The sequence below is a fragment of the Lissotriton vulgaris genome, unplaced genomic scaffold (assembly GCF_964263255.1).
Source record: "Lissotriton vulgaris unplaced genomic scaffold, aLisVul1.2 SCAFFOLD_830, whole genome shotgun sequence".
Lineage (NCBI taxonomy): Eukaryota > Metazoa > Chordata > Amphibia > Caudata > Salamandridae > Lissotriton > Lissotriton vulgaris.
This window is the reverse complement of record NW_028254425.1, coordinates 747,405-770,746: the sequence shown is the minus strand read 5'-3', so window position 1 is coordinate 770,746 and position 23,342 is coordinate 747,405. Positions and strand designations below refer to the sequence as shown.

Below are 23,342 nucleotides of genomic sequence, written 5' to 3'. Positions count from 1 at the left end.
ATGGCCTCAAGTAGATACCAACCTGCAGCACAATGCCTCAATTAGATACCAACCTGCAGTACAATGGCCTCAAGTAGATACCAACCTGCAGCACAATGTCCTCAAGCAGATACCAACCTGCAGCACAATGGCCTCAAGTAGATACCAACCTGCAGCACAATGGCCTCAAGCAGATACCAACCTGCAGTACAATGGCCTCAAGTAGGTACCAACCTGCAGTACAATGGCCTCAAGCAGATACCAACCTGCAGCACAATGGCCTCAAGCAGATACCAACCTGCAGCACAATGGCCTCAAGCAGATACCAACCTGCAGCACAATGGCCTCAAGTAGATACCAACCTGCAGCACAAAGGCCTCAAGAAGATACCAACCTGCAGCACAATGGCCGCAAGTAGATACCAACCTGCAGCACAAAGGCCTCAAGTAGATACCAACCTGCAGCACAAAGGCCTCAAGCAGATACCAACCTGCAGCACAAAGGCCTCAAGAAGATACCAACCAGCAGCACAATGGCCTCAAGTAGATACCAACCTGCAGCACAATGGCCTCAAGCAGATACCAACCTGCAGCACAATGGCCTCAAGCAGATACCAACCTGCAGTACAATGGCCTCAAGTAGGTACCAACCTGCAGTACAATGGCCTCAAGCAGATACCAACCTGCAGCACAATGGCCTCAAGTAGATACCAACCTGCAGCACAAAGGCCTCAAGAAGATACCAACCAGCAGCACAATGCCCTCAAGTAGATACCAACCTGCAGCAACATGGCCTCAAGCAGATACCAACCTGCAGCAACATGACCTCAAGCAGATACCAACCTGCAGCACAAAGGCCTCACGTAGATACCAACCTGCAGCACAAAGGCCTCAAGTAGATACCAACCTGCAGCACAAAGGCCTCACGTAGATTCCAACGTGCAGTACAATGGCCTCAAGGAGATACCAACCTGCAGTACAATGGCCTCAAGTAGATACCAACCTGCAGTACAATGGCCTCAAGTAGATACCAACCTGCAGCATAAAGGCCTCAAGCAGATACCAACCTGCAGTACAATGGCCTCAAGTAGATACCAACCTGCAGCACAAAGGCCTCAAGTAGATACCAACCTGCAGTACAATGGCCTCAAGTAGATACCAACCTGCAGCATAAAGGCCTCAGGTAGATACCAACCGGCAGCAACATGGCCTCAAGTAGATACCAACCTGCAGTACAATGGCCTCAAGCAGATACCAACCTGCAGCACAATGGCCTCAAGCAGATACCAACCTGCAGCAACATGGCCTCAAGTAGATACCAACCTGCAGCATAAAGGCCTCAGGTAGATACCAACCGGCAGCACAATGGCCTCAAGCAGATACCAACCGGCAGCACAATGGCCTCAAGTAGATACCAACCTGCAGTACAATGGCCTCAAGTAGATACCAACCTGCAGTACAATGGCCTCAAGTAGATACCAACCTGCAGCACAAGGGCCTCAAGTAGATACCAACCTGCAGTACAAGGGCCTCTAGTAGATACCAACCTGCAGCACAATGGCCTCAAGCAGATACCAACCTGCAGCATAAAGGCCTCAGGTAGATACCAACCTGCAGTACAATGGCCTCAAGTAGATACCAACCTGCAGTACAATGGCCGCAGGTAGATACCAACCTGCAGCACAATGGCCTCAAGTAGATACCAACCTGCAGCATAAAGGCCTCAGGTAGATACCAACCTGCAGTACAATGGCCTCAAGTAGATACCAACCTGCAGTACAATGGCCGCAGGTAGATACCAACCTGCAGCACAATGGCCTCAAGTAGATACCAACCTGCAGCACAATGGCCTCAAGTAGATACCAACCTGCAGCATAAAGGCCTCAGGTAGATACCAACCTGCAGTACAATGGCCTCAAGTAGATACCAACCTGCAGTACAATGGCCGCAGGTAGATACCAACCTGCAGCACAATGGCCTCAAGTAGATACCAACCTGCAGCACAATGACCTCAAGTAGATACCAACCTGCAGCACAATGGCCTCAAGTAGATACCAACCTGCAGCACAATGGCCGCAAGCAGATACCAACCAGCAGCAACATGACCTCAAGTAGAAACCAACCTGCAGCACAATGACCTCAAGTAGATACCAACCTGCAGCACAATGGCCTCAAGCAGATACCAACCAGCAGCAACATGACCTCAAGTAGAAACCAACCTGCAGCACAATGGCCTCAAGTAGACCAGCAAACTTTTTCCACCCAGGTGTCTGCACACCACAGACTCACACAATCTATGGATCATCCTCCCACACAGGGTGATCAGTGTATACCAGCCAAGTCTCACTCCGCTAACCTTTGCCCCATATATCAAGGACACCGCCTTGACTGTCACAATGAAGAACACCAAAGATGGGTGGATGGAATGCTTCAATAGTCTAAACCACATTCCCCCAGCCACCTCCGATTGGACCCGGACATATGCAAATCAGCCTTGGTCCTGCTCCAATAGGAACAGTCCAGCCTGAGCTGCTAAGCTAGGCCCTCCCTGAGCCAGAACAGAAACAACCCAAAACCAGGTTTGGCCTATTTGTCCCTCTTCTGTGTGGTGCACGTTGGTTCCAGTCGCACAGTGAGCGCTGGACCCGTGTCTGGGCATAGAGTATCTGGGCATAGTGTGTCTGGGCATAGTGTGTCTGGGCATAGAGTGTCTGGGCATAGTGTGTCTGGGCATAGATTGTCTGGGCATAGTGTGTCTGGGCATAGTGTGTCTGGGCATAGTGTGTCTGGGCATAGAGTGTCTGGGCATAGTGTGTCTGGGCATAGTGTGTCTGGGCATAGAGAGTCTGGGCATAGAGTGTCTGGGCATAGTGTGTCTGGGCATAGAGTGTCTGGGCATAGTGTGTCTGGGCATAGAGTGTCTGGGCATAGTGTGTCTGGGCATAGAGTGTCTGGGCATAGTGTGTCTGGGCATAGAGAGTCTGAGCATAGAGTGTCTGGGCATAGTGTGTCTGGGCATAGTGTGTCTGGGCATAGAGAGTCTGGGCATAGAGTGTCTGGGCATAGTGTGTCTGGGCATAGAGTGTCTGGGCATAGTGTGTCTGGGCATAGAGAGTCTGGGCATAGAGTGTCTGGGCATAGTGTGTCTGGGCATAGAGTGTCTGGGCATAGTGTGTCTGGGCATAGAGTGTCTGGGCATAGTGTGTCTGGGCATAGTGTGTCTGGGCATAGAGTGTCTGGGCATAGTGTGTCTGGGCATAGTGTGTCTGGGCATAGAGAGTCTGAGCATAGAGTGTCTGGGCATAGTGTGTCTGGGCATAGTGTGTCTGGGCATAGAGTGTCTGGGCATAGTGTGTCTGGGCATAGAGTGTCTGGGCATAGAGTGTCTGGGCATAGTGTGTCAGGGCATAGTGTCGCACCTAGGGCATCAAAGCACAGAATCACAAAAAGTGATGGATGGATGCTTGAATGAATCTCAGCCACTGGCAGTTACAGTGTCCCAGTTTATGGTTTTCGTGCCACTGTGCCACCTCAGATTAGACCTGGCCATATGCAAATCAGCCTTGGTCCTGCTCCAATGGGAACAGCCCAGCCCGGACTGCCAGGTCAGGTCCTCCCTGAATCAGAATACAAGCCCCCAGGCCCGGCTTCTGCCTCGACGTCAGCCACCAAAACCCTCCCCTCAGAGGCCAAACCCAAAACGTACATTCTGATAAGCAGGTAGGAGCCGAGTAGCTTCTGACGCATCTACGCACAAGGCTCCGGGGTCAGGAGCACGAGGCGCTATATGCATGCTGCTATAGTCACTGCACCCTAAGTCTGCGCCCGGCCTTTTGATTTCAGCTGCTTCACTTGCTCCAAAGCCCCGGAGAATTCCCCGAATTGAACGCGTGCTCATTTCCTTCCAAGAACCGGTGTTTTAAGGAACAGAGTTTCGGGGCAGTGCCATGACGCAAGGGCGAATGGTTTTCGGGTGTGTGGCCTCTCCTGCCCGCGTCCCGGGCGCAAATACCAGTGGGTTCCCAGGCCCCTTGTTATTGCCAGCCCACCTGGCGCAAGAGAGGCGCGTACAGAAAGCCAGTTACTGGACAACCTGTGTGAAGGCATCCGGAACAGAGGGGTTAATGGCTAACTGGCCGAAGGAGGCTTATGTAAGATGCAGCCAGGGGTCAAAGGATCACACCGGACTGTCCTTGGCACCGGCGCTGTCTCTGCTCTTCTGCGCCAGCCGGGGCTCCTTACTGGCAGCGGCGCTGCAAGGGGTGATGCCCGCTGCCCCTGCATGCCCGGGCACAGAGGGACGCAGCCGCGCCCAGTGACACCATGAAGGCCGGCTCCTGCTGGGCACCTGCCGCCGGGGTGCCCTGCACCCCTTCTTACCCTGTGCACAAGGACCCCCCCTGGGGACTGAGTGGCCTCTTTGCTCTCCAGGTAAGGGCTGTGGGACTCAGAGGATTGTGGGGCTAGACTCTAGAGGTCTTCAATCTATTGGACGCGACCCCCATGGGGGTCGTGGAGTCCTTGGAAGGGGGTCGTCTCTCCGAGTGCAGTTCCTAGCTTGGGCTGATCGAGGGTGCTCACGGTGGAGGCCTAATTCACACTGAGGTTGAAAAACATCAAAAAGCCTCATTAACAAGTAAAAGGTCTTTTAAAGACCTGTCAAGTACTCGGGTGTGGCTGTGTCCCTTAAGCCATTTCGAGCTGGGGAGGAGGGGAAGTGGGAGGTGGGGGGGAGCAGGGGGGGGGAGGCTGGGGGAGCAGGCTGTAGTGTAGCCCTTTGAGATCAATGGATATTGCGCGCCTAGAGCTGTGGGTCCAGTGACACGTCCCCCCCCCCCCCCCCCCCCCCCAGCAGGGAGGCACAGAGATGCCCTCCCATGAGCGGGAAAGAAGGAAGAAGACGCAGAGAGATACTAACCCCCTCTCCCCTCCCCCCACCCCCAATGAGAGAGGCACAGAAAAGGTGGGTGGATGAATGATGGGTGGATGGATGGATGTAAGGATGAAGGATGGATGTGTGAAAAGGTGGGTGGATGATGATGAATGGATGGATGGATGAAAGGGTGGATGGATGGATGAAAGGATGGATGGATGAAAGGGTGGGTGGATGAAAGGGTGGATGGATGAAAGGGTGGATGGATGAAGGATGTATGAATGGATAAAAGGTTGCATGGATGAATGATGGATGGATAGATGGATGTGTGAAAAGATGGGTGGATGAATGATGGGTGAATGGATGGATGAAAGGGTGGATGGATGAAGGATGGATGCATGGATGGAAGGATGAAAGGGTGGATGGGTGAAGGATAGATATATGAAGGATAAATGTATGGATGCATGGATTTAAGGATGAAAGGGTTGACGGATGAAGGATGAATGGATGGATGGATGAAAGGGTGGATGAATGGATGAAAGGGTGGATGAATGAATGAAAGGGTGGATGGATGGAAGGATGAAGGTGGACTGATGAATGAAGGATGGATGGAAGGGTGGATGGATGTATGGATGGATAAAAGGTTGCATGGATGAATGATGGATGTGTGAAAAGGTGGGTGGCTGAATGATGGGTGGATGGGTGGATGGATGGAAGGGTGGATGGGTAAAGGATGGATGAGTGGATGGAAGGATGAAAGGGTGGATAGATGAAGGATGGATGTAGGGATGTAAGGATGAAAGGGTGGATGGGTGAAAGATAGATGGATGAAGGATAGATGTATGGATGTAAGGATGAAAGGGTGGACGGATAAAGGATGGATGGATGGATGGATGGATGAAAGTGTGGATGTAAGGATGAAAGGGTGGATGGATGAAGGATAGATGGCTGTATGGATAAAAGGTTGCTTGGATGAATGATGTATGGATGGATGTGTGGAAAGGTGCGGGGGTGAATGATGGGTGGATGGATGGATGAAAGGGTGGGTGGATGGATGTATGGATGAAAGGGTGGATGGATGAATGGATGGGAGGATGAAAGGGTGGATGGATGTATGGATGGATAACAGGTTGCATGGATGAATGATGGATGGATGTGTGAAAAGGTGGGTGGATGAATGATGGGTGGATGGATGGAAGGGAGGATGGGTAAAGGATGGAGGTATGGATGGAAAAATGAAAGGGTGGATGGATGAAGGATGGATGGATGGATGGAAGGATGAAAGGATGGATGGATGTGTGAAAGTGTGAGTGGATGAATGATGGATGGAATTGATGAGGTCTAACAGGCGCATTTATGGTTGTCAAAAGATGATGATGAGGAGTACCAGTTTCTAGAAACTTTTGTCGGAAGGGGACCTTACCCCTAAAAAGGTTTTACAAGAGGGTCTCGGCATCAAAAAGTTTGAAGAACTCTGGGCTAGAGCAAGAACAGCAGGACAGGCTGGGGCTCCTGTAAGGTCCATAGGGTTGGGGCTGAGAGAGGGGTATATCAGGCGACAGACCACGAGGACAAACTCAGTATCAGTCTAGTGCTTCAGAAGGACATTTAGCGTGGTGCCAGTCTCATGCCAGGCATGACGCCTCTGCAGTGTCACCAGAGCTGAGAGAGTCATGCCTAGCCGAGCGTCTCTGCAGTGATAGCAGAGTAGACAGAGTCATGCCTAGCCCAGCATCACCGCAGTGTCGCCAGAGCTGAGAGAGCCATGCTAGCCGAGCGTCTTTGCAGTGTCGCCAGAGAAGAGAGAGTCATACCTAGCCCAGTGTGTCTGCAGTGTCGCCAGAGCTGAGAGAGTCATGCCTAGCCAAGCGTCTCTGCAGTGATAGCAGAGTAGACAGAGTCATGCCTAGCCCAGCATCACCGCAGTGTGGCCAGAGCTGAGAGAGCCATGCTAGCCGAGCGTCTTTGCAGTGTCGCCAGAGAAGAGAGAGTCATACCTAGCCCAGCGTGTCTGCAGTGTCGCCAGAGCAGACAGAGTCATGCCTCGCCTAGTGCCTCTGCAGAGTGGCCAGAGCAGAGAGAGTCATGCCTAGCTGAGCGTCTCTGCAGTGTCACCAGAGCTGAGAGGGTCATGCCTAGCTGAGCGTCTCTGCAGTATCCTGAGCTGAGAGAGTCATGCCTAGCCTAGAGCCTCTGCAGGGTGACCAGCGCAGAGAGAGTCATGCCTAGTCTAGCGCCTCATCAGGGTTACAAGAGCAGAGAGAGTCAAAGCTATCCTAGCGCCTCTGCAGTGCCACCAGAGCTGAGAGAGTCATGCCTAGCCTAGCGCCTCTGCAGGGTGATGACAGCTGAGAGAGTCAAGCGTAGCTGAGCATCCCTGCAGTGTCGCCAGAGCTGAGAGAGTCATGCCTAGTCTAGCACCTCTGCAGGGTGGCCAGAGCTGAGAGAGTCATGCCTTGTCTAGAGCCTCTGCAGGGTCGCTAGAGCTGAGAGAGTCATGCCTAGTCTAGCGCCTCTGCAGGGTCGCTAGAGCTGAGAGAGTCATGCCTAGTCTAGCGCCTCTGCAGGGTAGCCAGAGCTAAGAGCGTCAGGTCTAGCTGAGCGCCTCTGCTAGGTCAACAAAGTTGAGAGAGTCATGCCCAGCCTAAGGCTTATGCAGCTGTGCTAGAGCTGAAACAGTCATACTAAGCCAAGTGCTTCCGCGGGGTCACCAGTGCAGGGAGAGTCATGCCTAGCCTAGTGCCTCCACAAGGTCTCCAGAGCTCAGCGAGTCATGCCTAGTCTAGCGCCTCTGCAGGGTCACCAGAGCTGAGAGAGTCATGCCTAGCCGAGCGTCTCTGCAGTTTTGCCAGAGCTCAGCGAGTCATGCCTAGCCTTGCACCTCTGCAGGGTAGCCAGAGCTGAGAGAGTCATGCCTAGCCTAGTGCCTCCACAGGGTCTCCAGAGCTCAGCGAGTCATGCCTAGCTGAGCACCTCTGTTGGATCACCAGAACTCAGAGATTCATGCCAAGCCTAACACTTCTGCAGCTTTGCCTGAGCTGAGAGAGTTATTCCTGGCAAAGAGTAATGCAACGTAGTGATTTGCTCTGTGTTGCGTTACTTTGGATTTATCAAGCTGCTCAGGGCCACGCAAAGTGGCCTTGTATGGCGTGATAAATTGCATTTTGAGCTTGCATCGTGCATGCAACACATTTCCTGGTGCAAAAGCAATGCAACCCCAGTCATAAATGTTACCCATAGTGCCTAGAACATCCATCACAGCGTTTCTGAGCCCTACTGATTCACATCAATCGATACTCCCAATACCAAAACTTTCATAGAAATCATAAACACATTGGGACTAAAACAACAGACATAGGGGTCCGAACATCGTGGAGGACATACCCTTGACGGGATATGCACATATGCCGTTACTCTCACTGTTGAGCCTCCAGTCACTATAACTTCGGTCAGACCATAAGTTAATTCCCTTCAAATTTGTCTATGATTATGTCCAACTAGAAGAATATCCCAGCAAATCGGGCCTCACACGGAAATGAATAGCATGCTCCTAAATCCCAACTTAGAGAGCATGGCAGAAACCGCAAAACCTTTCCTCACCGGAAATCCGGAGACTGACAATAACCTATTTAATGAATGGATGTTGTCATTGGTTAATACGTTAGCTCCACTAAAGAAAAACACAGCAACAAAACATCAGCCCCTTGGTTTACCCCCCATTTGAAAGCCTTAAAAGAACATTGTAGGCAAGCGGAAAAACAATGGAGGAAACACTATCAAGCTGAAGATTTGCATACCATCAACAAATTAGAACAGAAAAAAGACACATTATTCTAATCTAATAAATAGGGCAGATGATAATCAGAAAACTATCTTTAATATAGTGAAATCTTTCACGAATCCCACAAGCCTAGATCGAGCAATTCCTCCTTCACAGGACCTATGCGATAGAATCGCTGAGTTCTTTCACAATAAAATCAAAGACCTAAAGAAAGATTTCACAAACATACCACCAAAGCCAAACAAAGACCAAGCATTAGGAACAAAAAGGGAACTCACACGTTTTAAGGAGATAAATCTAGAACAATCCAGGCAAGCCATCCTCTCCTGTAAGTCAGGCTCACCTTTCGACCCATGCCCCCCGAAAATCTTACATGCATTGGTGGATACTGTAAATCTCGTTATCAATCAGATCATCAATACCATCTTTAGGCTAGCAAAAATCCCTGATATCTGGAAACTTGCTGCTGTGAAGCCTCTCGAAAAAAAGAAACTTTCCGACCCACCAATCTCTCCACCCTCAGACCTATTTCACTATTACCAAGTCTGAGTAAAATTGTGGAGAAATTAGTCAATTCCCAACTTAATGACTTCCTGCAAGAAACCAACACCCGGCATCCCAGGCAATCAGGTTTCAGACCAGGCAACTCAACTGAATCAGTGCTGCTACACACCACTGACACCCTAAAGTTTGCTTTGGATCGGGGTAAGGAGGCAGTACTGGTTCCGTTGGATTTATCGGCGGCGTTCGATACTGTCTCTCATTACATCCTGAGAGACAGGCTTGCACACAGTGAAATCACGAACAAGGCACTGGCCTGGATCACATCTTTCCTAGATAATAGACGTCAGATTATAACACTGGGAAGTTACAAAACGGGAGAAAAATTGTTGTCATCGGGGGATCCCCAGGGCTCATCCCTGAGCCCAACCCTCTTTAATCTTTACATGACACCACTCCTCTCTCTGATAGCCACCTTTGATGTTGAATCTATTGCATACGCTGATGACACTCAGCTGATCCTCACTCTTGACAAAAATTCCACAGAGGTGGATGAGAAGTTTCACCACTGTCTAACAGCAGTGATGGATTGGATGAAACTGAATCATCTTAAATGTAATAGCTCTAAAACAGAAATGATGCTGTTTGGAAAGTCCAATGTACTTAGACCCAACCAGTGGTGGCCCTCAAAGTCAGATGCTCCACCCCCAACAGTAGATTCAGTCAGAAATTTAGGAATAAAATTCGACCCCACACTATCTTTCCACAGACAAGCACTTGCTATAGCAGGCATGGTTTTCCAAACTATAAAAACTCTACGATAATTCTTCCATCTACTCCCGGTGCCTGCTAGAAAGACGGTTGCAGCAGCCCTAAATTTATCTCGCTTGGACTACAGCAACAGTCATTATGCAGGAACGAAAAAGACGGTCGTGAAAAGATTGCAGGTGGTCCAGAATGCTGCAGCGAGACTAGTACTCACACTGCCCAGAGACTCCTCCTCAGCAGCAGCACTTAAAGCGCTTCCCTGGCTGCCGGTCCATAAGAGGATTCTCTTTAAAATCCTGACTATCACATACAAAGCCATAAGCGCAGCTGGACTAGAATATCTAAGATCCAGAATCAAGACCCTGATGCAGAGGTCTAGCCCGGGACCAGGGTTCAATTCCCAACTGCCAAGATGCTCCTTGGAGTGAACGTCGCGCTGTACAAAAAACTCTTTCATTCATTCATTCATGCCAGAAGGAGAAATAAAGCCCTTTCTCTGACATCAAGCTGAGTGTACCCAACTCGTCTTGTACATGTGCTTCATGTGTTCTCTGTGCAAAATGAATGATGTCAAAAGATCTTGTATATTCTACTGCAAAATGAACATTATGAAAGTTTGTCCTCCATTATGATATTGATTACAAGGTGTGCGGAGCCGAGTTCCCATGTGGAGCTCCGCTCACGGAATAATCAATTGTCTGCGGTTCCACATCAGGAGTTTCTGGGGGCGAGAACACTGGGCCCGGTTTTACCAGCTGGAAAATGTGGCAGACAAAATTGTCCTGTAACCTGTTCTGCGGTTCCACGGACCCTCTGTCAAGGCATTGGGGCAGCATGTAACAAACTCCTGCCATGCAACTTCCTCCACTACACTCCAGTCTCACCACACACTCCCACCACCCCTGCTCTGCATGCACATGAGCCCTGGAGCAGGTGGTAAGTGCATGTGTTAAACCCTGCCCTGCACATGAGCCCTCAGAATAGGTGGTAAGTGTGTGTGTGTGTTAAACCCTGCCCTAGCCATAAGCCCTAGGGGCCGTCATGGAAATTAAGTGAGCTATTGCCCAAAGTCACATGGTGCTGAGCTGAACTGCCACCGGGATCGAACCGTGAACCCTGTGCTCCGAAGTCAGCTGCCCTGGCCACTGCACCACACCTCTCCACATAAGAACCCTCAGAGCAGGTGCTAAGTGTGTGTGTTAAACCCTGCCCTGCACATTATCCCTATTAGCAGCAGGTGGTAAGTGTGTGAGGTAAACCCTGCCTGCACATGAGCTCCCAGAGTAGGTGGTAAAGAGTATGCTGGACCCCGCCTGTTACATGAGTCCTCAGAAAAGTTGTGAATGTGTGTGTGTTAAACCCCACTCAGCACATGAGCCCTCAGAGAGGTGGTAAGTGTGTCTGGGTTAAACCCTGCCCTGCACATGAAAACACAGAGCAGCTGCTGTATGTGTTGAACCCTGTCCTGCATGAGCCCTGAGAGAGGTGGTAAGTGTGTGTGTTAAACACTGGCCTGCACATGAGCCCCGAGAGCAGGTGTCTAGCTTTTGTTGGGTAGAGATTTTGGCTGCTACATTGTATAGTGTAACTTGTATCAAGGTTGTGAAAGCTGCAACTTTCCCCCTTACAAGCCAGCATCTGTCGCCTTGTTCATCCACAACGTAGCATGTGAGTCTACCACCTGTTTGATGATCCAGAAACATCTGGAGATCTTCCCATAAAATGGATTATTTGATTCGAGGCATCTACAAAGTGTCTTGGCACAATGGGCAGAAATGATGTTTCCCAGAAAGGAGAAGGTTTCTTTTGGAACATAATTAAGGGTTTGTAGGACAAGCAATATGTGTACATTTGCCACAACAGGAACTAGCTGAAAGAATTGGATGAGCATCACGATTCAGTCAAAAGATTAGAAATTACCTTTGATCTCCAGTCCCAGTTTGGGAATCATGGGCCGCAAGGTTTTTGTTTTTTAACAAAAGGGAGCAGCGCCAAGATGAGTACATTAATGGGTATGTTGCTGCCTCAAGAGTATTGGCAGCAGACTGTGAGTTTTAAAGCTTCACTACTCAGGTGATTCATAAACAAACTGAGAAGGATTTAGAGGCAAGGAAGCTCATAAAATTTGTTGTCTAAAAAAATCTACTGACACTGTTAAAAGCATAGATGTATCAAAGTGATCTTCTAATGAATTGGATAAAAAGAGAGTTTTAGTGGTGAAGCTTTACATGAAACACACAGCATAAAGTCCCAGAAGATAACACACATAGAATAAGAGAAATGAAAGGAGATTTCTTCAAACAGAAGAACATATGTTGTAGTTGCAGATATCCCATGATTACAAACGGGAAACTGCCATGTCCAGCCAAAAATACAGTTTGTAAAATGTGTGGGGAAATAGGGCATTTTGCAAGGTTATCCCAAAACCAAAACGTCAAAATGAATAATGTCAGCGAAGAGTGTGAAGATGATCAAGGTAATTACAAAGACATTGGTCTGGCAGTTAAAAATGGCAATTGTCTGGAACTCTATGTTAATGTATGGGTTGACAGATGTGTATTCATTCAGCAGTGTGTATCACTATCATATTCAAAGTGTTATTCAAGAGACATTTGAGGATATCCTATGATGAGAGAAGGATTGAATTGCTAAAATTCTTTGAAGCCAACTTACAGTTCAAAGATCAGTCGATTTGAGAGATGATTTATGTTGTAAAAAAGAAATGAATACTCTAGGATGGGATCATTAGAGATTGTTTGGTATGACATTGAAACTTAGAGGTAAAGAACAAGTTTTGATCACCGGAGAAGAGTACGTTGTCATAGAAGAGGGGATAATAAAAGAATTTAAGGAGGAGTTTAACAATAAGTTAGACAGCACTCACAGGCACAGCAGCCACAACAAGGAAGGTGCTAAACCAATAAAGAATTAAACAAGATATGTTCCTTTCAGTATTAGGTAAGATCTGGCTGATGAACTTAAAAATGTGTGATCTAGGTATAATAGAACCAAGCAAGTTATCTTTACGGTTATCACCATTAGATATAGCTCACAAAAAGGACTAGTTGAGGATTTTCATTGATTTGAGAAGCTTTAATAACTTTTTATTTTAGTAATATTTTAGGTATGGGCTGCTGGATTTGTAGGATATAGGCTGAGAAGTTAAGTAATAAATAATTAGCAATTATTTATTTCGTTTAGAATGAATTATTTAATTGATAATTATTTATGTACAGTATAGAATAATGATTTATTTTAGTTTGTAGGTGCTAGGTTTGTTGGGGTATAGGGTGGGACATTATTTAAGTAATAATTAACTATCATATATTATTGATTGTTGATTAACTAGTTAATTGATTAATAATTATGTACATTGTGTTATACTGATTTATTTTAGTTATTTTCGTTATATATTTTAAGCGTGGGCTGCTAGGTGTGTAGGGGCATTGTGTTGGAAGTTAATTAAGTAATAAAATAAAAATGTTTATTTTGTAATTGGTACTTATTTATTACATTAATTATCATGTAAATTGTTTAATTGTTATATATATATGAAATACACACATATATATATATATATATATATATATATATATATATATATATATATATATATATATATATATTCACTGAAAAAACAAAGGTTACAGAGACACTATAGTTAGACTCAGGTTTCACTCATACAAAACCATTGAAATTCAGCAGTTATAGTTAGCTGAACTAACTATGACGCCCGCCCCACAATGCACTGCTTATGAACTTACATATTACATCACTCATGACAGCTCAAATGACATCACTGAGGACATCATTCATTGACTCTGAGTGTCTTTAAAAAGTGTATGAGTGTTAAATATATATACCAAGGTGTATTGGTGAATCAGTTTGTTTATAAGTGCCTGTATGGATGATTCAGCGCGTATGTGACTGACTGCATAAGTGAGTGATTAGGTTTCTAAGTAAATGTATGGGTGAGTGACTAGGTTGTGTGAATGTCTGTATCAGTCTGTAAGTTGGTGTCTAAGTGGCTGTGTGGTTGGTGAGTGGGTACATGAATGGCTGCATGGGTGATTGATTGGTTTTCTGAGTACCTTTATGAGTTTCTGTGTGGGTGGGTGAGGGGTGGATGAGGGGGTGTTTGACTGCCTGCATGGATGAGTGAGTGGGTGAGTCAGTGGCTGTTTGGGTTAGTGAGTGTGTCTGTGAGGAGCTATATGGGTGACTGAGTGTGTTTATGGATGTGTGGGTGAGTGAATGGATGTGTCAGTGGTATATGGGTGAGTAACTGCATATGTGAAAGGCAGTATAGGCGAGTGTTGGAGTATATGAGTGACCGCATGTGTCACTGAATGGTTGTGAGAGTCGCTGTATTGGTGAGTGTGTGCTTGTGTCAGAGACTGTATAGGTGAGTGAGTATGTGTTAGTATCTGTATGAATAAGTGAGTGGTTGTGAGCATAACTGTATAGGTAAGTGGCTTTTTAAATTCTATTTCCTAACTATAACATCCCTTGGGCACCGCTCCCAAACCGACTGACCATGCACGAAACCTGGGCTTCATCCTGGACTCCTCCCTCTCCATGACCAAGCAAGTCAGCAGCGTCTCCTCGGCGTGCTTCAACGTCCTACGCATGCTACGGAAGATCTTCTGGTGGATCCCCACAGAGACCAGGAAGACCGTCACCCAGGCCCTCGTCACCAGCCGACTGGACTACGGCAACGCCCTCTACGCCGGGACCACCGCCAAGCTCCAGAAGAGACTCCAGCGGATCCAAAACGCCTCAGCCAGACTCATCCTCGACATCCCACGATCCAGCCACATCTCCGGACATCTCAGAGACCTTCACTGGCTCCCCATCAACAAGAGAATCACCTTCCGCCTCCTCACCCACGCACACAAAGCCCTACACGACCAAGGCCCGAGCTACCTCAACAGCCGAGTCAACTTCTACGCTCCCAAACGCCACCTCCGATCAGCCAACCACGCCCTCGCCGCCGTCCCCCGCATCCGAAGAGCGTCTACAGGAGGAAGGTCCTTCTCCTACCTGGCCGCCAAGACCTGGAACTCCCTCCCGTCCGACCTGCGCCTGACCCAAGACCACCTCTCCTTCAGGAAGAAGCTGAAGACCTGGCTGTTCGAGCAGTAGCGGCACCCCCCCCCCCCCCCCCCCAGCGCCTTGAGACCCTACGGGTATGTAGCGCGCTTTATAAGTGTCAATGATTGATTGATTGATCCCTTTAACCTTTGTTTTTTCAGTAGATTTCTAAGGTTTTTAATGCTAATTTCTAAATATAACGTCCCTGTAATCTTTGGTTTTATCAGTGAATTTCTATGGTTTTTTAAATTCTATTTCCTAACTATAACGTCCATGCAACCTATGATTTTTTTATTGAACTTTTAAGGTTTTTAAATAATATTTTCTATTTATAAAGGCTCTATAATGTGTATTTTTATAACCTTGAATGTTCATCAGTGGATTAATAAGCGTTGTTTTTTTTCTTTACATTTTTTATATTTGCGGCGACATTGCGATGTTCATGATTGTGTTTCAAAATCGTAAAACAAATGCAAATATTTAACGACCACCACCACATAAAAAAAGTATAACTTAAAAAATTCATTCTAAGTATTACAATGCACACATTACTAACCTAAAGAACATGTTTGTACAAATATATTTGTAGTAACTTTTTAAAAACTGCGTTTGACCCCTACTTCCTGTTTTCGCGATGCCTTCGGTAACTGCGACGTTCGCACCTTTTTTAAGAGGTGCAAAACACACATATGCACACATTTTACAGTGTTTTAGACATCAGAGGTTAAATACTGCACAGTTTAAAGTAATATTTTTGTAGGGAGTTTGTTTAAAAACAATCATTTAAACCAATTTTTTCATTTTTGCAGTGACGCTGGGCATCGGGTTGATATCGGTAGCCGCGATTGCCGCAAATATGTGGTGAAATGGCAAAACAAATGCAGACATTCACGAGCCACCACAACATTCAAAACGTTTAACTGCAAAATTGATTATAACCAACATACTAAACACATTACTATGTAAATGACCGTATAACAGCATGTACAACTCCCTTAGTATCTGTATAACACAGTGTATAACTCTTTCAGTGTAACCTGTGACTGCAAGCATCACTGTATCAGTAAGTCTCTCATTCACTGTATAAGTATTTGAGTGAATCTTAAGACGTGCATCAGTCTATCGGTGCTTCTGTAGTGAACTGTGACGGCCTCAGTACATCTATGAGTGGGAACATCAGTATCGCAATGGGTCTGTGATTGGTTGCATAAGTCTCTCACTAAATCTGTGAGTAGTTGCATGAGGCCCTTTGTGTATTTGTAAGTAAGTATATAACTGTCTGACAGGATCTGTGAGTGGATACATGAGTGTCTGAGTGGGTGAGTGAGTGACTGCATGACTTAGTGATTCTGTGAGTGAGTGCATAAGTCTCTCAGCGATACTTAGAGACTGAGTATCACCATCAGCAGCAATTTCTGAGTGGTTCTGTCAGTGGGTCCGTGGGTCTCCATGTGAGACTGTGAGTGGTACATGAGTCTCAGAGTGTATAACTGACTGGGTGCATAAGTCTCTGAATGGGTCTATGAGTGGGTGTGTGAATAACTGTTTGAGTGTGTGAGTGTCTGAGTTGGTTTGTGAGTGGATGTATGAGTGTCTGAGTAGATCTGTGAGTGGGTGTATGAGTATATCAATGGGAGTGTGAGTGAGAGCACAAGTCTCTGAGTGGGTGAGTGTATGGGTGCATGCATGAGTGTCTGAATATCTCTGTGACTGAGAGGGCGAGTGTCTGGGCAGGTCTGTGAGTGGATGCATGAGTCTTGAGTGGGTGTGTGTATATCTGAGTGAGTTTTTGAGTGGGTGTGTGAGTTTCTGAGTGACTGACTGAGTACATAAGTCTCTGAGAGGGTCTGTAACTGAGTATGAGAGTGACAGTTGGGGTGTGGGAGTGGGTGTATAAGTGTCTGAGTGGATCTGTAAGTGGGTGTATGGGTTTCTCAATGGGTCTGTGAGTACATATGCGTGTGTGAGTTGGTCTGCAAGTAGGTCCGTGACTCTCTAAGTGGGTCGGTATATTGGTGCGTGACTCTCTGAGTGGGTCTGTAAGTAGGTGCATGAGTGTCTGAGTGGGTCTGTGCCTGTGTGCATGAGAGACCACACGGGTCTGTGAGTGAGTGTAAAACTCATTAAGTGGGTATGAGACTGTACGCATGAGTTTATAAGTGTGTCTCTAAGTAGGTACATGAGTCCTTGAGTGGGTCTGTACAGGGGTGCATCGCTCTCCGAGTGAGTCTGTAAGTAGGTGCATGAGCACCTGAATGGGTATGTGAGTGGGTGCTTGAGTCTCTGAGTGGGTCTTGACTGAATGTATAAGTGTGTGAGTGGGTATGGGAATGGGTGTATAGGTGTCTGAGTGAGTTTGTGAGTGCATACATGAGTCTGTGACAGGGACTGGAGAGTGTGTACAAATATATATATTTTTTTATATTTTCACCAATATTTGCAATGATGACGCAATATTTGCGATGACATCGCAATATTTGCGATGACGGCGCAATAGTTGCAAAGACGTTGCAATATTTGCTCGCGGTTAAAAAAATTATTTCACTAATACCCCGATTTCTCAAACATGAGGTCAAAGTACCTCCACCCTGATGCTTTATGTTAGCTTTCACAGAAATTTTCAGCCCCGGGACCCGTTCACGATCAATAAAATAGTGGCGGCAACTTTCTGTTCAGGTTGCGTCCAGCCAATCAGAACGTTCCTGTTAGAGCGCGCATTTGCGATTAATTGCAAAATTGTTGTGAAATGTCCACAGCCAGAGATATATCTATAATTTTCAGCTTAAATTTCTCAAAAACTACTGAATGGATTTGCACCAAATAATAAAAAGTACAATCTGCATAACAACATCTATCTTTCTACCAAATGTAGTGTAATTCCGTCCAGCGGTTCGGGCTGTAGGTTCGACAACGCGTTCCTACGGGAATTAACATTACAAACATACCATTATTTCACGCCATTATTTCTCGGTCTCCACAGCACGGATCACCCCCAAACTTCTTTGACACTTTTTGGGGCATATTTCATGCTGAAGGTTAAATATGCTTAAATGGTTAAATATGCTCCTCCGAACTTTTCTCTTAATGTAACGGAAACTGTTTTTCAAGATCCACTTCACACTCAGAATTGCTAACACATTTTTCTTGATTTACTTTTTTTTTAATCTGGGTTATCTGGAGCTTTTTTCCATTTTTCTCTGTACCCTGTCACATCTTCCCATTCTTTAATCTTATCCAATAACTCTCTAAGATTTTTTGTGAGGTTTTAATATCTTGTTTTTTAAGCACTTTCTGTCAATTTCATTCTAAACAGTTCACAAATTGTCTTTTTGTTCAAATCCACATTTAATTCTTAAAGCAATTGTGCAAGTGTCTCCAATGCATTATGTGCCCATGGTCCTGCTTCTGCACCCAAAAATGGCAATTCATATTTATTATATGTCTAAATTATGTCATTTTAAATTCCAGTTTCTAACATCGGTTCCAAAACTCCATTAAGTTCAAAAGTATTAACTTCTATCACTTTTGTAACACTTTGTAAAGATGAACTAGCCTACACCTCATCTTTCCTCACTCACAGCTCACCTGCTCCTATTTCTTCCACATGCACTTGCATCTCATTATAAGGAGGGGATTTCACCTCAATCAACAAATTGTCCATAAATGTATCCTCTCACTCACTCAGTCATTCTCATTCTTTTCCATCTCAACCTTTCTCTCATTTATGTTTTTATTGTTTTCATCTTATGTTTTCCTTATGTCTGATTCGTCAGTTATCGCAGGTAAAACATCCAGAGTCTCTGACACCATTCCTTCTTCTCGAAATGCAATCTAAAACCCATCCAATTATTGGCAGTCTTACCAATTTGTCCTTTTAAGCATTCCCTTATGTGCTTTCAAATTTGCCACGCAATTCCACTCGTTCAAGGCTTCGAACTGCCCAGGTCTGGTCTGCAGCCTCTTCTCAAACATGACACTCCTCAAATTCTCAATCTTTTTTACTTTAGACATACAAGTGACGCTAAATTGTAATTTTGTTTGAGCAACAGTACTTTTATTTCATTTCTTAATCCACAGGCACATGTGCATACCTGAGGTAAGGAGCTTCTATTGGTCTGAGCTACCAGCTAGGAGCAGAGTCTTTCCCCATGGGAAGGAATCGTTGACTTATTCAAAAGTGCACTTGCTGCAAACTCAAACTAGCTTCACAATACATGTAAGGCGAATACCACCAAACGTGAACTGAGAAGTAATACATAGTGTTAATAACCAAAACAATTAAAACCTTTGTCTGCCTGCCAGGATATGGTATGTAAAAGAAAGGGGTAAGCACCTTGAGTGCTTCCAATCACACCAACATAGGTTGATCAGATGTCCTTGTGCACAGAATAAACACTACTACTCAGGATTAATTCTGACACACAGATAGACTATTAAGAATTTCAAAGGACTTTAATCTATAACCTGCTGTGACACTGCAACCATTTATTCAGCAAACAACCTTATAATATTATCTTGAGATCTTAGATTTCCCTTAATCTGTAATTCATATGGATAAATCCAAAGATCTTTGAACTTAGATTACATGAAATGTCAATATCTCTCCTCTAAAAGTACAATTTAAACAACTTTAGCAATTCACGTAACACATTACAATGCAATACAGTTTCGATAGATGTGTAAAACAAAACACCACTGACATAACACACAATATGGGGCACGCAAAATAAATGATTTTACTCCAAATTACACCTTGCAAGACAACACACTCAGAGCAAGGCAACTCAACAATCATTGCTCTATTAATACTAATGTTATTCGACAATCGAAAACACCAACCGGTACTCTGGCATTAATCCATAAAACTCCAGGATTTACTAATTTCTGATCAATTTTGGGGTCAAAAACTTTCCCTAATTATGTATGTTACGGAATTATGCAAATTAAGCAAATTGGCACATTGCCCTTGTTACTTCACCAGAATTCTGTCCATGCTTTTAATTATTAAACTAGCAGCCCCCCCCCGGCGTTGCCCGGGGCAGAAGGGGGTTGGGGCAGCATTTCAGACTTGCATGCACCCATGGCTCCCGCCCGTCCCTCGTTGCGCACCCTCACTTACCTTGCTCGCCGCTCCTCCTCGCGCTGCTGATTTTACTGCTCCACTGCTCCTCCGCTTCTCGCTGGTCATTACCGCTTGTCCGCCGCTCGCCGCTCCTCCCCGCCTGTCCGCAGCTCCACCCCACGATCAAGTCCTCCGCTCTTCCTGTTGCTCCTGAACGCCGCTCCTCCCCGCGCTCCCGATGTCATGACGCAGACGCCGCGGCCGGCGCTTTTTTCAGGGGACTACTTTGTTTTTAAAGTTAATTTTTAAAATTCACGTTTTTATTTTATTTTATGTAGTCTATGTCCATCTACACACCCTGACAATTTCAAGGATGTATCGGGTGTGTGGATTGGTGCTGTGGTTCCTGAGTTTACCTGGCTCAAAGGGTTGTGTTCTCTCTTTATAACAGTAGTATAGAAGATTAAAAGGGTTGAGACGCAGGATTGGACCTCCCTGTCCAATTAAAGAAAAGCTTCACAGGACAAAATCAAAGTCAAAATCATAAAGGGGTATTCAAATTCAAGAGACATTACAGAAGGCAATAATCTGTTAATTAGTCAAATTCAAATCAGCATCAATAATGTATCAAATAATGCAAATTGCAGGGGAATCAACATACAGTCGACATTGAAAGCAAGTAATTAACCAAAACCAAAGTATAAATCAGCCAAAGGACTGGCATAAATCTGCTCAGTTCAAAAGTCAAGGATCTTGGCGTATAAATCAATAGACAGACTAGCCTAGAGTCGGTCTAAGTGTGGATGGACTGACAGTGAGTCTGCCTATGTAGAAGTAAGCAAACATTCTAAGTGTAAATCAATAGGCAGACTAATTAAGAATCTGCACAGTTCAGAAAGCAAAGGAAGTCTTACACACATCCAAAAAAGGACACATTTTAAACGTTTGAGGCAGAGAAAAATATAAAATTATATGGCTGTACTAATAAAAGAACTTACACAGGACCAATAGGTTTAAAAAAAAATATGATACATTAATTAAGAACCATTTAGGAACACCAACTTGTATGTATTATTATAATAAGGCGTCCATAGTAAATGAAAAAAGAACATGGTATTTGTGAAACAAATAAAAACAATAGACAGTACAACTGCTTAGAACAGACTCAAGCAAAGAGCCTTGATTGTTTTGCAAATACAGGAACATTCTGCCCATGGCTTCCTTTTCAAGGAACACAAATAGATACATTACAGCTCAAAAAAATAAAAACAGCATGAAATGAATTCTATTTTGCTTATTTTCTGCAAATGGAAAGACAAAGATGAGAAACATGCACGTAGGAAACATATTCATGTAATTTCAAAAGCACATTTTTCTTTCTGTCACTCCAAAATAAATGTCAGTGCATGCTGACAACAGCCTAGTCACATCAACTAAAACCTGATTATGCTAACTAAAACACATTTAAATTAAGCATTATGAGCTATTAATTTTAAAAATGCTCAGACGCAAAATCCCCACCATGCGAGTGCATAGATGTGTTTCTGGACATCGTCAGAATCAACTAAATAAAGCTAATACATGAAATCAAAAAATTGCTTTCTTTCTGTGAAAGTAGCTAGTCTTGCTCTTAGGATAACTAGAGATATTATTTTGTTAGGTACACAAAACAAGAAATGATTTCTATTGCCTTCTATAAACATTTGAAATCAGATTTGAGGAAGCTAACTTCCATGATACTGTTATAGTACCATAGAATCCAATGTTAATTTAAAACTTACAACATTAAAATGGCAGCACATAATAGGCACATGCCTGGGAAGTGCTAAATTTGTCCTATTTCTATTTCCAAGCACAAGTGCAGACCCATAAAGGTCCTTCTCTACTGCATACAGCAGCTTGGGGTTGTCACTCGGGTGGATTTCTAATATGCCCATGATGGACCAGATGAGGGTCGCACTGTAGACTTATAAGTGGCCCCTTGAAATAACTAAATAAGTAACCAGTGCAACGAGCTGCATGTCAGAATTATGTCATCTACCGTTAGAAAAAGCATAAACAGGATGAAACATTGGACCTCAACGCAACAGGGCAACTCTCAAGCGAATGCCCCAATCAGATCATGGGCACCTGTAAACAAGGACATTAACACTGGGCTGACTCAGGCAATCTCTCTCTGCTCGGCCTTGTGATGTTCACTTTTTTATTGATCAAATAAACCCTGGCATACAGCTAAACTTGCATCAGGCCAGCCCTAAACAACCACAACGCTTTTCAATCCAGCTAACTTTATTACCTTTTCAACATTATCAGTGTAGCCAAAAAGCATAGAGCTAGAATTTACTGTCTAAATCGAAGGAGCACCTACAAAGTAACTCTGTGTTTTCAGATTTTCAACCAAGTTTCCATTTCCTGAGAGGCACCGATACAACTCAATTCATTACCGACAACACGATGGATTATTATCAGTCTGGTTTCTGAGATAGACATAGCACAGAAACCGGCACACTAAAAACCATTGATGATGCTCTGAGGATTCCATTAGCTGGCCACTCATGTCTCTTGATCCTACTGGACCGTTCTGCTGCATTCGACATGGTAAACAATTAGTTGCTTGTCATTACATTCGACAAAGTAATCATCAATCCCTTGTCATTACATTCGACACAGTAAATCATCAATCCCTTGTCATTACATTCGACACAGTAAATTATCAATCGCTTGTCATTACATTCGACAAAGTAAATCATCAATCCCTTGTCATTACATTCGACACAGTAAATCATCAATCCCTGGTCATTACATTCGACACGGTAAATTATCAATCGCTTGCCATTACATTTGACAAAGTAAATCATCAATCACTTGTCATTGCATTTGACACAGTACATCGTCATTCGTATGTTATAACAATCAACACAGTAAATCATCAATCACTTGTCATTACATTCGACACAGTGAATCATCAATCCCTTGTCATTACATTCGACACAGTAAATTATCAATCGCTTGCCATTACATTCGACAAAGTAAATCATCAATCACTTGTCATTGCATTTGACACAGTAAATCATCATTCGCATGTTATTACAATCAACACAGTAAATCATCAATCACTTGTCATTACATTCGACACAGTAAATCATCAATCGCTTATCATTACATTCAACACGGTAAATCATCAATCACTTGTCATTGCATTTGACACAGTAAATCATAATTCGCATGTTATTACAATCAGCACAGTAAATCATCAACCGCTTGTCATTACATTCGACACAGTAA

General features: G+C 44.8%; 1 protein-coding gene across 1 annotated transcript in view; it reads left to right on the top strand.

Moving 5' to 3' along the window:
* Positions 1-4,181: 4,181 nt before the first annotated feature.
* LOC147659533 (solute carrier family 23 member 3-like) overlaps positions 4,182-23,342 on the top strand; it is a 260,327-nt gene continuing 241,166 nt past the window's right edge. The window contains exon 1 of the mRNA XM_086951665.1: positions 4,182-4,409. Within this exon, the coding sequence (XP_086807791.1) occupies positions 4,302-4,409 (108 nt within the window). The 5' untranslated portion in view covers positions 4,182-4,301. The remainder of the gene's footprint in view (positions 4,410-23,342) is intronic.